This window comes from Onychostoma macrolepis, chromosome 06 (assembly GCF_012432095.1).
Source record: "Onychostoma macrolepis isolate SWU-2019 chromosome 06, ASM1243209v1, whole genome shotgun sequence".
Lineage (NCBI taxonomy): Eukaryota > Metazoa > Chordata > Actinopteri > Cypriniformes > Cyprinidae > Onychostoma > Onychostoma macrolepis.
This window is the reverse complement of record NC_081160.1, coordinates 18,872,073-18,890,634: the sequence shown is the minus strand read 5'-3', so window position 1 is coordinate 18,890,634 and position 18,562 is coordinate 18,872,073. Positions and strand designations below refer to the sequence as shown.

General features: G+C 40.2%; 1 protein-coding gene across 2 annotated transcripts in view; it reads left to right on the top strand.

The window, feature by feature from the left end:
- Positions 1–18,562, top strand: part of raver2 (ribonucleoprotein, PTB-binding 2) — an 83,027-nt gene that overhangs the window by 39,416 nt on the left and 25,049 nt on the right. For both annotated transcript variants that reach the window (XM_058779056.1, XM_058779055.1), the window contains exon 4: positions 12,031–12,222. In XM_058779056.1, coding sequence (XP_058635039.1) covers positions 12,031–12,222 — 192 coding nt within the window. The remainder of the gene's footprint in view (positions 1–12,030; positions 12,223–18,562) is intronic.

Genomic DNA, 18,562 nt, shown 5'->3' with positions numbered 1-18,562 from the left:
GTCATTGTTTTATTCCCAGGTTGTGATGTTTCTACATGAAAATTCTGTCCAATTTACAAATACAATTTGTCTGCTTAGACCAGTGTAACTCTTGTTACCAATGTCCTGTTACACATTTGTACTTACACATACCATTCAGTGGGTTGTTACATATGTGTAGTTACACAAACATTAGAGCTGTAGATACTATGTACCAATGTGTACTTATGCTGTGGTTACATACTACGTACACATCTAGTTACTATGTAAGTACACAGGTATTAGGGAACTATAAAGTGGGACCAACTTATTTAATCTCAGTTAGTTGCTACATTAGTTTGACAACATTTCTTATATTCGTCTTTTTCTAAGTTTCTAAGTGTTTCATCTAATATTTTATTGAAGTTATTTTATTTAAAAGCTTTAGTTTTAACAACACTGGTTTACTATACCAGTGCAGAAAAAAACAGCATACTGTCTGGATAAAAATGCAAATTTACTTTTCGTTTTTTGACATCTGGTTGTCACAGAGAATAAAGGATGTTAAACAGTATTTGCATGTTTTCAAACAGCCATTACCATTTTTGTGTTCGCTATGTTGTTAATCTAACAACAGTAAATGCACAAGTATGGAGACAGGAGAGCTGTTTTCTGGATTCTTCTTATCGAAACAATCTGTTTGTAAGAGTCACCAAGTCAATTTATGGAATAGTAATGGTTCTGGGCATGTGACCAAAAGCACAAAACTTATTGGTTGGCCAGCTTTATTCGCAGATATTAATAAAAAAAAAAAATCTGAACAGTAGGTTGTGTCAGTTAAAATGTATTTGCATTGATTTTTTTATTTTATTTTATTTTATCTATTTATTTTATTTTATTTTATTTTTATGCAAACGAGTATTTAGCTGGGTATCACTATTGTTATTGCTTATGCTTGCCATTTCACCCAAAGTTTTCCAAATTTCAGCTGTTGTACGTAACTCGAAACATGTAGCTTATTGACTTGTGGTGCTATCTAAGCCATTAAGCCTAGGAACCAGAATATCATACAGACTTGATGGTGACTTGGGACCCTGTGCAGAGGCCCCTGGCTGGGAGCCATATCTAAGCACTAGAATATCTTCTCAAGGTGGACTCTTGTGACTTGGGGCAGTTTAAAGAGATCGCTGGGGGCCATAGAGATGGTTTTGTATGGGAAAACACTGCTTACATTTTCGTATTTTCTTCCCCCCCAAAAAAAAAATCTTGTTACTTGGTCTTATGCCAAGTTACATACTGTAAGGATGAATTTATTTGTACTTCACCACTGCCTTGACATTATTCTTTCATTCATACTACCTAGCGCCCCCTTTTTTCTCCGAATCCCACTGGGGTCTTTCTATCGCTCTCAAAGGTCAGCCATTTATAAGAGGAAATAGAACATGTCCGAGCCGGAGGGAACACACCATGCAGAATATTTGCTTTTGATGGAGTACTTTATGGTTTACTTTCTACTGTTTGTGTGTTTAAATGGAGGTGGTTGCTGTATTGATTTCTCTGGCCTGAGGTCAGTAATGGATGGCGGTCTCAGTGAACATCTCAGTGGGTGTAGTCTCTGCCTCAGGCATCACGCCCATGGACTGTTGGCAAAATGGGAAACACTTCAGGAATTTTGAAGTCGACATCTGATTGGTTGAATTCTACATGGTTTCTGAGAGACTTGTGAGTCGTGACTCCAAACCCTGTCATAGAAGAACAAAGCCGTTGTGTTTACAACTGAGACAATGATCTCACGATCTAATGACATTATTGAATTATTAATTTATTAGTTGTACGCCGGTCTGTTATTGTAAGAACATTGACTTTACATTTTCACGTCCCTAAACATGATCCTGAGCAAAGCAAAGCATGATTGGCTGCTTTACATGTCTATCGGATGGCTTCTTGGGTGGTTCTTGGCCAGTGAAAGTTGTGATGAAGGTCTGGCTGTGCGAGACTAGGTGTGACTGCACCCATATATATATAGACACCTGACTACTCTCGACTTCCTGCCTAATAAAGTTTTTGTACATACAAGGCCTAACACAGGAAACTCCTGGAGTATCATTATTGTGTTAGATTTGTGTCAAGTGCCCTGCAGGATATAGTAGTCTCATGACAGAATCAGTTTGGGCCAAGAGAGAGCACTTTACCATTTGCGCAGCTCAGCAGGTTTACTGAAATTATTTTATGCTCCAATTTGTCATACAGAAGCCTGTCATCATATACATACAAACAAATCTACTTCCTGTTTGATTTTGCTAGTCTGTGTGTGTGGTGTGTAAAGAGCCCTGTGTGGTGACAGTTTCCTTTTTTTCTATTCCTCTAAATATCTGTTTTTCATATTCCATCTCTCTTTTTACTGGGTTTTTTGAAACAAGAGATGTAACAAGCTCATCTGGGGCTGTTTGTTTATGTGTGTGTGTGTGTGTGTGTATTGGTTTTTGTGGTTTACGGGGACAAAATTTGTATAATGACATGGGTATGACAGAGGTATTACAATTTGAAGGTGGTTTATGAGGACACTGCCTAAACATACTAAATGGTGTTTTTTTTTAATCTAACAATTCAGACAGTTTCCTGTAAGGGGTAGGTTTAGGTGTAGGGTTGGTGTAGGGCAATAGCACATACAGTTTGTACAATATAAAAACAATTACGCCTATGGAGAGTCCCCGTAAACCACTAAAACAAACGTGTGTGCGTGTGTGCAAATCATTTGAGAGTCTGAATAGGTGGGCGTTTTAAAAGCAGGAACATGAAACAGTGGGAGCCCATAAAAAACAAATATAATCTTTTTAATATGAGATTTTTCCAAATCTTTTTCCTAGACAGAAGTATGACTAAATGGAGAGCAAATGTAGACCTTTTCTTATGTTTCCTTCTTCTTAGATTTTTCAAAATTTCAAATGTACATTACCATTCAAAAGTTAGAATTTTTTAAAGAAATTTTTACTTTTATTCAGGAAGGATACATTAAATTGAATGAAAGTGACAAAAAAAGACAATGTTTTTTTTTTATTTTTATTTTTTTTATAAATGCTGTTCTTTTTATTTATCTATTATTATCTACTGCTTAATCTAACTTATCTGTTCATCAAAGAAACCCTAAAAAATATTTCCACAAAAATATTATGCAGAACTGCTGTTTTCAGCATTGATAATAACAGGGAATGTTTCTTGAGCACCAAATCAGCATAATAAAATGATTTCTGAAGGATCATAACACTGAATAATAGATTAATAACTGCTGAAAATTCAGCTTTGCAATCACAGGAATAAACTATATTTTTAAAAATATTAAATACATTATAGAAACATTTAATATCTCAAAACTTTTGAACTATAGTGCATCTCGTCTGGAGCTCTCTATGCTCAGATATTTCAAATCATTAATGTTTGCAATCAAAATTCAGAGGTTTCAGTACTCAAGGGATGCGCAATGATTCTTTTTAATGTATTGCATTGGCCAATAATAGATACTTAATCACTGGTTTAAAGGTAGCACTAGATTACAGAAAAAATAACTCTTTAAGAGCACTATTTATTGAAGCTTACTGCAAAGATTGCTTTCCTATAAGAGAGGAAATCATCTGTTATCGGTTGAAATATCTGTGAACTTAATCATATTCTTTCAAAAACAAATGATCTGCATTAATGCACATTAATTGTATAGCTCTGTTCTTGTATGGCAATGATTGTCTCATTTGCTTCTTTTATTGTATTCTTCTAAATTTATTTGAGCATCAGAAACAATATAACACAGAGAAACTGAATTTGGTGGGATGGAGCCACCTGCTACTCAAGCAATTACACAACCATTCAACTCTAGGTGCCACTTTAATAAGTTAATTTACATTTTCACAAATAACTCTGGAAGTTTGGTAACATCCACAGGATTTGTTATTTCATATTTTACTATTTTAATCATATTCACACGTTTCATATTTTTCTGCTCTCGGCTCTATTAAGTTTAAGGAATTTTAGATGAAATATCTGAGTTAACATTCAAATGAAACATAACTGAAAACTGCTGAGCTATAGGAGAGCAGTAAAATGTTCCTCTGGGAAGGTAGATTCTGGAAGTGGTGTGCATTCACCGTAGTGTTCAAATGGACACACACACACAAATGTTTGACACTCCTCCAAATGACGAATGCTTTTCCTTCTCTATATTTAGACTTTTACATACGCTGTCCTGACTGCATTATAACTGGCACAGATAAGCCCGGGTTCCTCCGAGACATACCGCACCACTTATTACTGCCAAGGACGTACGCCGTGTGTGTGTGTGTGTGTGTGACAGTGTGAAAGAAATATCCAGGCCACGCTAGTACACATTACAGATTCATGGTTTCCTCCATTCTCACCAGCATGTATGTATTCATGTCTGTGCATATGTACATGTATAAGGTCCCGCTTTGAATCTGACTGTGCTTCCCTTTTTGCTTCTATCATCCTTTATGTCAGTCCTTTCTGTCTGTCCTCTAATCAGCCCGTCTTCATCTCACATTCTCTCAACATCCTTTCTCTTCTTCGGCGCTCCTTATTTTCCATCTTCTTTCGCTGTCACTAGGACATTATCTGTTCATTCATTCACACACTCTCCAGAGCTCTCTCTCAGTCTCTCTTTCCTCTATCTGTGTTCCCTCAGGAGTCTCATTTCCAACAGAGTAACTGCCAATAGCTGATCAGTTTCTTCCACCCCCTCACTTTATAGAGTCCCTCGATTCAACCTTCATCCTTTCTTTCTTCATCTATCTCTTTCTTTCTCTCAGGCTGTGTGAAGGCTGTGCATCGGTTTTTACTGCACTATTTTTCAGGAGTTGTGAACTTGTGAATTGTATGTGATGAGAAAGAAACTAGGCAGCACAACAGATATAATATTTTGACATTAAACAAGTTAAAACAATGTTTAATTGATTTCTACTTGCTAAATGAGCAGATTGGAAATATGAACAGCACAAAACATGAACAAATCACTTGATTAGTGCTATTCTTTGTAATGAATCAGTCAAAGTTGGCGAATCAGTCTGGATCAAGCAGAAAAGTCATTGTTCTGATTCTTTGACTGAATTGATCGAGAAAGAGACTGAGCTGCACAAAATATATAATAGAACAAGTTTACACAATGTTTAATTGGTTTGATCTTGCTAACTGCACAGATAAAATAAAAAAACAGCACAAAACATAAGCAAATCTCTTAAGTAGTGCATTTTTGTAATGAATCAGTCTTTTAATCACTTAATCAAGCAAAGGAGCCATCTTTCTGAATCATGGTTTGAATCGATTGAGAAAGAGACTGCGCTGTGACACAAAATGTATAATATATCGACATTAAACAAGTTAACAATGTTCATTTGATTTATCCTCGCACAGATATAAGAAATTAACAGCACAAAATGTGCATAAATCACTTGATTAGTTTGATTCTTTGTAATGAATCAAAGTGAATCAGTCTGAATTAAGCACAGGAGTCATCATTCTAAATCATGGACTTAAATTATAAAGAAAGAGATTGAGCAGCACAAAATATATACAGTGGTGGCCAAAATTGTTAGAACACCTGACAGATCTGAAAATATTGACCTTTTTTTTGCCTCTAAAACATGATTTCATTTCATAATGTTCATGAAACATGCAGATGGTTGCATGAGCACAATAAATATCAGATGTCGTACTGTTTTTATCCACTTTTAACTTTAATATTTGGTGTGTCCACCTTTTGCAGCAATTAGAACAGCACATCTCTCTGTATATCGACACTCTATATTGGCATAGTGTCAATATATTTCCTGAGAACTTCAACACTAATGTTATCCCATGCCTTCTGCAACTCATGCCAAAGGCTTTCCTTTGAATATACTGAATTCAAATTCATGATTTTTTTTTCTAAACTTATTTATTTTTGATTTTAATGTTTGTATCGCCCCAGGATATGTCTCCCCTTTGGGGGTATAAATTCACTGAAAACATACCACTTGTTTATCAATGCTTGTAATTCCTGAACGCTTTGGAATACAGACATAAGGTTGGTCTCTTTTTAAAGAAGACGCATAACAAATTATTGCTGAAGTGAAAGCATTTCAACAAAAGAAATTATAAAAAAGTTATAGAAGTTTAAGTTTACAGTAATGATAATGTAGTATACAATTTTTATTTTATATAAAATAAATATTTTAAAAAATATGTTGCACTCTAAAATTGCTATAAAATCAAAGCCATATGTCTAACCAAGTTATGTTCCATATTAGAAGTTGATATCACAAAAATTGTGGTTCTTGTGAGATTTTGTTTGGGCACTATGCTAAAAATAACCACTGGGTTATACACCCAAACTCTATAGAATTTTTTGATGCAGTTTTCTGTCATAAATCAATTTCTGTCACAATATCACTTCTATTACAGAACAGTCACCAAATATGGAACCTTGACTGTCAGACCTTTCCAACAATCACAGAGTCTATATATATATATATGTTTTATATCTTGATTTATACCCCTAAAAGGGCGACGTATCCCCTGAGATACAAACATTTAGAGACAGATTACAAAAAATGTAATCTAAACAAAATTTTAATGTAAACCTAATAAGCTAATGCTGATCAACAGCTTTTTAAACAGGTAAGTCCCCTCCAACATGTTTAGATATGTGAACTAGATCAACTTTTATCGGAGGGTGAGTAGATTTCTCACTCCATGCAGTTTTAAATGCTTCCTGTGAGCTAAACAAAGAATGGAGAAACAAAAGTCACCTGATCTAAATATTCACAACAAACACCCTTTCAAAATGAAAGAAATAAGAAGAAATAACCTACACTTTCACTGCTTCTCGCCACAGCTTCTTAAATGTTTGTAACCCCCAGGATACGCCGCTCCTTTTAGGGTTAAATATGCCAAGTGTTCTAACAATTTTGGACACCACTTTAATATATTGACACTAAACAGGTCAACACAAAGTTCTTTTCAATTGTTCTCACTAATTCACAAACAAAAGAAATGAACAGTATAAAACAACAAAACATTTGATTAGTGTGATTCTTTCCCTTACCAAAAAGTAGTATACTTTAAAGGGGTGGTTTACTGCTTTTTTTCTTTGCTTGATTGTGTTTATGGGGTGCAATATAACATGTCTTCGTGTTTCGTTTGTTAAAAAACGCCTTATTTTTCATATATTTCACCTTTATTGTAAGCCGCTTTCTCCGCTGTCATTTGAACGACCGGTTGACTTCCTGATTCTATGAAACCACTCCCTCAGAAACAGGCAATGGGCTCAGATTGGTTAGTTGGGCCGGTGTGTTGTGATTGGCTAAACTGCGTACTGCACATTGTCCGGAAACTTCACACCCATTACCTTCACGGGCGACAGCTGCATGTGCTGCGGTCAAATGTAAATAATGGTGTCAATATTGCCGTATTAGTTTGAGCCAGAATCAGACCCAGAAAGCGATAATGAAGAGAGTCAAGCAGAACTTCCGCAAGCACGGCTCTTACAAAACGTTTCTGAATGGAAGTTTGCTGTTGTGATTACATATAATTTTTTGAAGTTAGTACACATTTGTCTTATACACACAAAATAGCCTCGAACTAACTGGCTACTATAAACAAACAGCATTGGCTTGTGTTTACGTTCTTGATCAAATCGAAAAATTACGTCATAAAGTATACATGGAAAATACATTTACAAAATTAGTACATAATTACAAATTCGGGTCCAAAATGTTTGTACGCGTTTGTCATAGACACACAACATAGCATTTAACTAACTGGCTACTAAAGACAGCGTTGACATTTGTTTACGACCTTGATAAAACTAAAACATTACGTCTGAAATTATACATGCAAATACATTTAAAATTATGAAATCTTACTTACAGGTTGTGGCCCAACAACTGATGCCTCTGGTTTTAAAGTTGGAACTGCTCCATGTTTTAGTAATAGTTTCTGTGTGAATCCGGCATTGAACTCGTGTAGATTCTGGAAGCTGTCTTCCGTAAAATGCGCAGCACAGAGAGCTAAATTAGGATTGTAATTGTCAGGAACATAATCAAACATAAATTTTAACCATTGTTGACGAACTACAGCATCCGTAGGAAGCCCGAACACAGAAGACCTGACAGCTGGGTGAAAATAACACAGTTTCGACGGCATGGCTACAACTCTCCACTATAACTCTTCCTCTTCGACACAGCCGCAGAACATGGCCTTGCCCCCTTTTTGGCATGTTCCGGAGGGAGGGGTTGATGGGTTTATTACGTATGCAACCCGTGAAGTATCTCGTTGTAGTCCCATATGAGTCGTTTTTGTAGGCATTAAACTTCCTGATTTTTAAAAGACGATATCTCCGCTTACGTTGAACTTTCAGCGCAGCAACTTTGCAGATACTGTTCATGCACCAACAGCAACATTACACACTATTTAAAATGAAAAAAGTGAAATCGCAGTAAACCACCCCTTTAAGTTTATTTTATTAAGTATACTTTATGTAGTAAGTATACAAATATCAGTGTACTAGATGTATACGCGTAAGTGTACTATTTCAATACTCCTTGGGACTAAATTGGCCCACTTTCTGGTATATAAAAGTATAATTTTAAGTATACTTCAAGTATAACAGTAGTAAACTTTGAGTATACTGAGTATACTGATAGTTTACTAATTAAATACTTGTAGTAGCATTTTTAGTACACTCTGAAGTATAGTCTCAGTAAACTACTAGTTTAGTAGTTTTATACTGCAAGTATACTCGTAGTTTTCTTAAAGTGAACTTTACATCATACTTAAGTAAACTACTATGTCCATATTTAGGTATTAATTTGTATATATTTTGTTATATGAATATCTGAACATACAAAACATCAAAAGAAAGAACAGAGTATCTACTTGTAAACAAAAACATTTTATTCTAGCTTTATGCATTCTTTTTTTAAACACTTGAATGTGGGTAAGTTTCATAAATAAATAATAAAGAAATAAACAACATTTTGAGCAAAAAGCTGAAAAAATTATAATCAAAACGTAGATGGAGTCGATCAACACCCCAAAGCTTGACAGTCATTATTACCTCTTCATTGGTCGACATTTTATTCCATGTTACACGGTTTTGATAATGTTTTATGTCTGATGATCGTGTTAGATTAGGCTACACGTGGAAGCATCTGTTGTTTCGGTTTCTTCTTCACTTGTGTTTTTTTGGAAATTCTGTACAGAAGATGTGTACTAGCACCCCTTACCATATAACAACGAAAACACGGATTCTAGGAGCACAAGTATAGCTCAGATATATTTAGACTTTTTCTAAGTACAAGTCAAGTATACTTAAATGACATTTTAAGTATATTTCTGAGAAGTACATAAAGCCCATTTCTGAGAAGTACATAAGAATTAGACCAAAAGTATACTTTCCTATTTTAGTTTAAAAGAAGTATACTAATAGCACACTTGAATAAACTTGTAATGAAGTTTGTAAATCAGTCTGAATTAAGCCCAGGAGTCCTGACTGTTCTGAATCATGGACTGAATCGACTGAATTTGAGGTTAGTGTTTAGAACATGATCCAGACTATCTAAGAGACATGGAACAAACGTAGCTTTAAGCCGAACATGATGAAGGAGTGGATAGAGGAGGCAGTTCTTTCCACTGATGAGTCCCTGGCAGTTGGTGGAGATGTTTTGATGAGGCGCCGCTGGACTCCCTTGAGGCCAGTTCAACAAAATGACGCACATAGATGAAAGTCAACACCTCACAACACATCTGGAGAGTGTGTGTGTGTGTTTGTGTGTGTTTACTCAAGCTCACCTTGTAAATATTCTTGATTCCCTGTGTTGTCCCTTATAAGGACTGTGAGATTCAAAACACTGCCTGGTAATTGTGCTGGGAATTAGAGAGCTTTTAGCATATTTGCAAGTAGGCTTGAGTGCATGTGTAAGATTTTTGATGGTGAATCACTTTACCGTTAAATATGCTTGTTTGCGAGTTGATTTAACATGCGTCTTGGGTATAGTGGTCTCACATATTTTGTTACCTAATGCAATAACGTTCATGCATCTCTAAGTGTGGAGAACCGTGACCATGGTACTTTTTGGGGGGCAGTGCATGTTAGAGATGTTGTATTTCATATTTGAAATATCATTCATATTTCTTTTTCAAAAGTAAAACAAAGCCAGATCTCTCTTCACCCCAACCAGAGTCATGGAAAGAACTATAAACAAGGAATTGACTTGCCTGCTGGAACACAGAACATTCTCCCACAGACAGAGTCTAGTTTTAGATCTGGACACGGCTGGATTAATGAAAGCATGAAATGACGTCATCTCTGTTCCTGACATGAAGCTATTGTAGTAAGGCACAACGTTTCTCACTGACTCCGCAAAGATGAGATACTGTGATATGCTGCTTGGTTTACACACTTATGAAAACACTTAGTGTTTTTTGCATAGTAATTACCTGTAAATGGCTTCTCTTTATCAGTAGTTTCTATAAAACAAACTATGATATTTGTATGCCAAAAAGTAGTAACTTAAAACACAATTTATATCTCTGTCTTACCTCACTAATAGATTATTTACAATAGTCATTTCTGCAATACCATAGTTAGTGTTATTGTTGCATACTATCTTTTTCTGACCTATACTTTGGTGTCTTGGACTGGTCTGACAACTTAAGAATATAAAGAGTGTGGATGAGCTAAAATTGTATTTATATAGCAAATATACAGTCGAATCAAAATTTATTCAGAAACCTTCAACATTTCTCACATTATCACAGTTTATTTGCTGTAGTTTGGAATGGTAACAAAATATGACAAGAGCTCAGAGTTAAACTGTGTCAGAATAAATTCATCTTGATAATGTCAGATAACTTTGATAGAAAGATATGTAATGAATTAGGTTAAATAACTGTCAGCTGTCAGCTATTAAATTTAAGTACACAATGATATAATACCAATTTAGGTCAACCAATTACAAGCCATGCTTAATTTTGTTCAGTCTGTGGTGTAAAAAGGTCACATAAGCAATTAAATAAAAGCACTTAAGCAAAACATGGTCAAGTGTCTGAATAATTTTTGTCCCAATTTTTTATCAGTTTTACTGGTAGTCCACTGCATGAAGAATTTTTGGGTATAATGTGTCACAGTTTACTTTATTTTGCAATCCTCACTTACATAAATTAACTATAGTGTCCTGCACCCACTAGTAAAAAGATATCAAAAATGATATCTGGTGTCTCAATAATTTTTGGTTTGACTCTATACAGTGAAGTCCAAAAGTCTGAAACCGTACTAAAAATCTGGGATTCAAAACCAAATTGAAACCTGTAAATAAACAAAATTTTTTTTTAGGATTTTAAAAAATGTAAAAAAAGAAACAAAGAAAGAAACACGATGCATAAGAAATAGTATGCAGTATTTTTAAATTACTAATCAAATATGAAATATTTTGTACAGATAATAATACTAATAATAACAACAACATCAACAATTAGTATTGTTTTAATATTATTATTGAAAAAAATAATGAGCATTAAATAAAAACAAACTCAAAAAAATCTCAGATGTCTGGTCTCTGATGTTTGGACCCCACAGTATCAATAAACAGAAATCTGCCACAAGGAAAAATACTCAATAATTAAACCTCAATTTCTGTTCTAATATCAAAGTAGTGCTTAATATGCAGTGGGGGTTTTATTTCTCATGTCAGAATGTCACAATCATTAACCACATCCTTTAGCTGCAGGCAACTCACAAATCAACTCCAGAAGACACAGATCAGTGGGTTCCTTAAGGCTCTGCACAACCCAGCGGAGCTCATATCTGTAGATAAATTTTGCTTCCATTATTTAGGATGCATCCAGTTGAGAATTTTAATGAAAATGAATGAAATTGTTCATTTTTTGGTTTCATAAAATAATCATGCCTCGCAAGAACTGGGAGAAAATTGGATTGTAATGATGTACCAGAATCACACGCCTTTGGCCAGATTTGTTGATCTCCAAACACTGTGTGTGTGTGTGTGTGTGTGTGTGTGTGTGTTGCAGCTGGCTCAGGATGAGGGAAGTCCAGTGCGGGGTTTCGCTGTGGTGGAGTACGAGACGGCGGAGCAGGCTGAAGCCGTGCTGCTGGAGATGGACAGACAGCTGATCCAGGGTCAGGAGATACGTCTGTCTCTCTGTCCCCCAGGAACCTCTGGACGCAGCACTCTCGCTGCCCTCATCGCTGCTCAGGGAGTGGTGAGTGACGTGCACGCTCACAAGGGACCAGTGGCATTCTCTTTATCGCCACATAGCAAGCAAAGAGAGTGTTTCTCACATATTCATCCAGAAGCATTAACGCACACACGTGCATTTGTGAAACAGCAGTGGTGACAGTTTAATTACAGTATTCATACAAACCCTGCTGTTTCAGACATCTCCAGATCTCCGCTGCATTTCCGAGGCCTGAAATAAACCGCAGGGCTATTTTCATCATGCTGGACAGATCCACATAAACCAGCAGCCTGTCCTGAAGACACTGTCAGTGGTGTTGAGCATTAACTGATATTCTCCAAAACACAGGTTTTGCTTCAGGACTCAGATTGTCTTAGTTTGAGTATTTGGTTTCTAAACGTATCTTTAATTATTTGGTTTCATGCCCTTGGCGTACAATAATTCACTAAATAATACACATTGTGGTGGACACAAACCATGTTTATTCTTGCTGAAGCTGAATCTCTTTAATGCAGTCTGGTTCACATTTTCCTGTAATCCTTCAGTAAGATAAAGTTAATTGTATTATTTAGCTTGCTGTCCATGATGGAGAGCTAATGATTAAGACTCGACTTTAGCTCAAAATTCTGTAAGTCTTTACTTTCACTTAATGCATCTTTGCTAAATAAAATTATACATTTTATTATTAAAACTATATACAACACAAAATATGGTATGGTAATACTCATTTTGGTTGGTCTCACACACACACACACACACACACACACACACACAGAGAGTCATGTTCTTTCATGTCAGTTTTTTTTTTCTTTCATTGAATTCATTTCTTTTCAAATTCGAGACTTATTTCTGTAGACGGATGCAGTATACAGGTGCTGGTCATATAATTAAAATATCATCAAAAAGTTGATTTATTTCACTAATTCCATTCAAAAAGTGAAACTTGTATATTATATTCATTCATTACACACAGACTGATATATTTCAAATGTTTATTTCTTTTAATTTTGATGATTAGAGCTTACAGCTCATGAAAGTCAAAAATCAGTATCTCAAAATATTAGAATATTACTTAAGACCAATACAAAGAAAGGATTTTTAGAAATCTTGGCCAACTGAAAAGTATGAAAATGAAAAGTATGAGCATGTACAGCACTCAATACTTAGTTGGGGCTCCTTTTGCCTGAATTACTGCAGCAATGCGGCGTGGCATGGAGTTGATCAGTCTGTGGCACTGCTCAATTCAAATGTACATTCGTATGTGGTTTGGAATCCTATTCAAATTGCATTTCTGGAAATCCGTTTCAGTCTGAACGGTCAGATCGGATTTAGCGTAGCTTTTTCACGTCCTCACGCCACGTAAAATGTAAACACGTCAGACATTTCTGCAGAAAACATGCTGAACATCTTTGCAGAAAGCTTGTGTCGTTGCAAAGTGCAAGTCAAGCGGTAAAACACAATATACTGCTAGTATACATACCTCTTTGTGTTTTGAAAGTAGCGGAGACCAAAAAAAAAAAAGAAGCAAAGTAGCGGAGACAGCATCACGGAATAAAGCCGCACATTCAAGCTTCCTGCGTTTCTGCCGCTGCCTCACATGACAAATTATTAGGGACTTTAAGCAGCCTCTATTGCTGGAACGGCAACGGCCTATGGCGTCAAATCTATGCTATTAATAACCGAGCGCACCACTTATGCTGGCGCGCGCGGTAAATCACTTCAAACACTCAATCAATTTCAAACACTCGTGCGCGCGTCACTTGTCCTCTGCGCGCAATACAAGCCCTCGCGCGCACGTGATCATCCCCCACATCCTCGCGCTCGATCTTCTCTCACCTGCTCGCGCGAACACTTCTATTTTTGTCAGTCGTGGGGCGGGGCTTGCTGTTTTAATTGTTATCTCTAATGCCATTGGTTACTTCCCCTTTTCCGGAAGTCAGCTGTGATTGGACGCCTGTGAAAAGGCGATCCATAATTCACATGTGACCTGAAACATGGCTTCATCAACAGACTAGATGCATGTAAGTTGTCATTAATTTTTTTTAATAAATATAAGTAGGGTAGCGGAGAACGTCTCCGGTTACTATCGTAACCTCGGTTCCCTGAGAGCGGGAACGAGACATCACAGAGAATTTCTCCGTTATGGAAACTCCTTCCCTTCCAACCTTTCCTGAAGTCCTATTGGCTCACGCCAGTCCAAATGACTGGCCAATTGTCGCGAAGCATGCAATCGCATGCAAATACTGACGAGCTCGAGAGGCAGTATAAATGCGGTGCCCGCGACAATTACGTCAGAATCGGATACTGAACACCGCTTAGCTGGTGGAGCAGCGAACACGGCGACCTCCGTGATGTCTCGTTCCCGCTCTCAGGGAACTGAGGTTACGATAGTAACCAGAGACGTTCCCTCTCGAGGTTTCACGAGACATCACAGAGAATTTCTCCGTTATGGGAACGATATTCAATCCCGCCGTGAGAGAGGCTACGAGCAGCCTGTACCAGTTACACACTAGGCGAAGAGAGAATACACACACACATAATTCCCACCAATAGCGACGCTTGTTAGGCGGGCTCGCAGCTGATAGGTGGAGGTAAGCCAATGAGCGTCTAAATCCCAGGTATACGAAATTTGCATATCTGGCCATTAATAATGTAGCCTGCGCTGCGAACAGGGCAGATCAGACGCAGCAACAGTATTGTAAGGGGCTGCACAGAGATAACTGTGTTTAAGCAGCATAACACATAACATGATAATGGTAGCACTAGTGAATCATACACGAATAACAGGAAGCTGCACTGAGCACAGGGCAGACAACAACAACAATAGCATAGTAATACTGTGCGAGGCAGCAACACACATGAACAGAGATAGCAAAACATAAATCAGTCACTCACCGACAGCACTCAGGAGGCTAAGGACTGCATGTCCAGCTTGTAAAACCTGGCAAAGGTATTCTGAGAAGACCAGACGGCTGCAAAGCATATATACTGAATAGACATACCTCTCGACCATGCCCAGGAGGAGGCGACAGCCCTTGTTGAGTGGGCCCTAATGTGAAAGGTGCATTCCAAACCTCGGCTCGTATAAGCAGCCGTGATAGCGTCCACAATCCAGTGGGAAAGCCTCTGTTTTGATACGGCCCGGCCCTTCGCACAACCACCGTAGCACATGAAAAGCTGGCAAGAAGAAGTGCAGTTTTGAGAGATAGCTCCTTCAAAGCAACGGATGCCAAAGGTTCGAATGGTGGCTGTGAAAGAGCTCTTAACACCACCTCGAAGTCCCAGGGCGGGACTGAAGGCGGACGTGGAGGATGCAATCTCCTCGCTGCCTTAAGAAAACTCACCACCAGCGTGTGCCTACTGAACGATTGCCCGCCCAGCGGGGAACGAAACGAGGCAATAGCTGCCACATAGACTTTCAGTGTTGATGGTAGAGATCCACTATCCAGTCTGCACTGTAGAAAATGCAGAACATCCGACACAGAGCAAGTAGCCGGGTCGATATGAACATCACTGCACCATTTCACAAACACTCCCCATTTCAGAGCCTACAAACGCCTCGTAGAGGGTGCCCGCGCCTCCGTGAGCGTGTTGAGCACACGAGAATGCAGGGTGCTCAGCTCCTCTGATAACCCCCGAAGCAGCCACACATGAAGGCTCCACAACTCCGGGTTCAGGTGCCAGACCGAGCCGCTCACCTGAGATAGCAGGTCCTTCCTGATGGGGATCGGCCGGGGCGGCGCCATCAGCAGCTCTGTCAGATCCGGGAAAGCTGGTTCGGCTAGTTCGGGGCGATGAGTATCACTGAAGCCCCCTCCTCCCTGATCTTGCATAACACCAGTGGCAATATCTTGATCAGAGGAAACGCATACAGCCTGGCTGCTGGCCAGTGCGATGTCAGAGCGTCCCCCTTCAGCGGGGAGTGAGACAGGGAGAAGAACAGCGGGCAGTGCGCATTCTCGCTCGTGGCGAACAGATCCACCTCCGCTCTCTCATAGCGAGTCCAAATCATCCGAACCGACTCGGGGTGCAACCTCCACTCTCCTTGGGGAATCCCCTTCCTCGAAAGCATGTCCGCCCCGCGGTTTAGGAGACCGGGGATGTGCACTGCTCTGATGGAGAGAAAGTGATGGTCCGCCCATAGCAGGAGATTCGCTGCCTGCTCGTACAGAGCCTTGGATCGTATGCCTCCTTGGTGATCTATGTACGAGACCACAGACATGTTGTCGGTGCGAATCAGTACATGACGCTGTTCCAGCTGCGGCCGAAAATCCTTTAGAGCTAAAAGCACTGCTTCGAGCTCCAAGCGGTTTATACGCCACCGGCTCTGAGGGTCTGACCACAGCCCTGAAGCCGGCATGCCCTCGCACCCTGCTCCCCGGCCTCGAGTCGAGGTGTCCGTTGTGACCACGACACAAACAGAAGAACAGGGTACTGGTACACTGTGCCCTCGAGCGCAAACCTCAGAAAGCATCTGTGATGTGCGGTGCTATCTGAATGTGAACGTACGCGTCCTTTAATTCCATGGACGCAACCAGTCCCTGGGGCGAATCTGCGCCAGGATCTGTTCCAGCCATATCATCCTGAATGAACGCTTGCAGAGCGCTCTGTTGATGGGCCTGAGATCTAGAATCGGGCAGAGTCCTCCATCTCTTTTGTGGCTCCACAAAATAGCGGCTATAAAGCCGCTCTCCAGCTCGCTCGCCGGAACTCGTTCTATTGCTCATTTTTCGAACAGGTTGCACAGCTCTTGTCTCAGGACCAGGGCATTTTGAGAAATATTAAGAGACTGCACTGCGCCGCTGAAACAGGGTGGTCTGCATCTGAATTTAAGGGCGTACCCCCGCTCCATCACACCGAGTAACCAGTGCAAGATTCTCGGAATAGTTTTTCACACGCTCAGGAACTGACATAGCGGTTTCAGCGGTTCGGTCGATGGATGCGCCGGCGAGTGCTGCGCGGCTATAACCCATGTGGGCAGCGGCTCTGTACCGTTCTGAGTGAGGAGGAAAGAGCTCTTTTGCGCAAATGTATGCATTTTGATGAACATACACTATCACACCAATTTGAACAATTTGAGACAGCCTGCGGGCTCCCCCGCTGGCCGTGGCGCGTCTTCCCGGGTCTCTTACACTTTTCCCGCACATCCGTCCTGGCGAGAGGCAGCAGCGCTCACGGGCCTGGCGACCCTGCATTGCGATGAGCCATGCGCTAAAGAAGACCTTGATCTTGTGGTCTGCTGCTCTTTAACCGGTGTGGGTGGAGGGGCGAGCGGCGCCCGATCCCTGTGCAGAGCTGCAGCAGCATCTGCACTTGTCACTACAGACTGTGACTATGCTATACGACCTAGTTGAACAACACTTCGTAGGGGCTTGAACAACTGACCTAATAGTCCAGCGAAATCTGGAAGGCTGATAGGATGCACACCGGGGCATCATGTGACTCCTCGCCTTTGCGCGTTTTTCTGCTCAGGGGCATCAGGTGACTCCTCGCCTTCGCGCGCTTTTCTGCGCAGAGGCATCAGGTGATCATCAGGTGGCATAATGTGACTCACTGCCGCTCTAAGGCGGGGGCCGCTTTACCGTTAGCTAGTGGGTGAGCGCTGAAGCGCTTCATAGCAGGTCGCCGCACTGAAGCGGGGGCTCCATATCGCCTTGAATGAGTGAGAGAGCGAGCCCTCTACACACGGCAGCCGCTGATGTGGGGCTGGTACTGTGTGAATAAGAGACCAGTGTCTTCCCAAACACGGCAGCCGCTGATGTGGGACTGGTATCATGCGAATGAGAGGGTGTCCTCTATACACGGCAGACCGCTGTTGGGGGTTGGTATCGTGTGAATAAGAGAGCAGTGTCTCCCAAACACGGCAGCCGCTGATGAGGCTGGTATCATGTGAATGAGTGGGGAGCCAAGCGATTGTGTTTTGCACACGGCAGAACTCCGCTCTGAGGCGGGGGCTGCATGCTTTCACAGTGGGCCGCGCGGCATCTGCGGCAACATGGACACCCTTATCTCCGGTATCTGCACTTGGCTCTCCGCTCCACCATGGAAGGGGGACGTGAGAAGCCGGGCTGATGTCCTGTCCTGCTGGTTCGATGGGTGAGAGGAATGCGGACATTTAGTCGGCATGAGCTCATCACCAGAGTCCTAAAGGTCCACCACTGATAGAGGGCAGACGGACTCATCTGAAGAAAAATGTCATACTCACCTGAACGCTGCAGAGAAGCGGCCCTACAGGCACCGCCCTCTGATGAGCGAACCTCAACTGTGAGTTGTAGTAGCCATAAGCCATAATCTAGGTTGTTCAGCAAAGTGAAGGAGAAGATTCTGATGTAATTGTCGCGGGCACCGCATTTATACTGCCTCT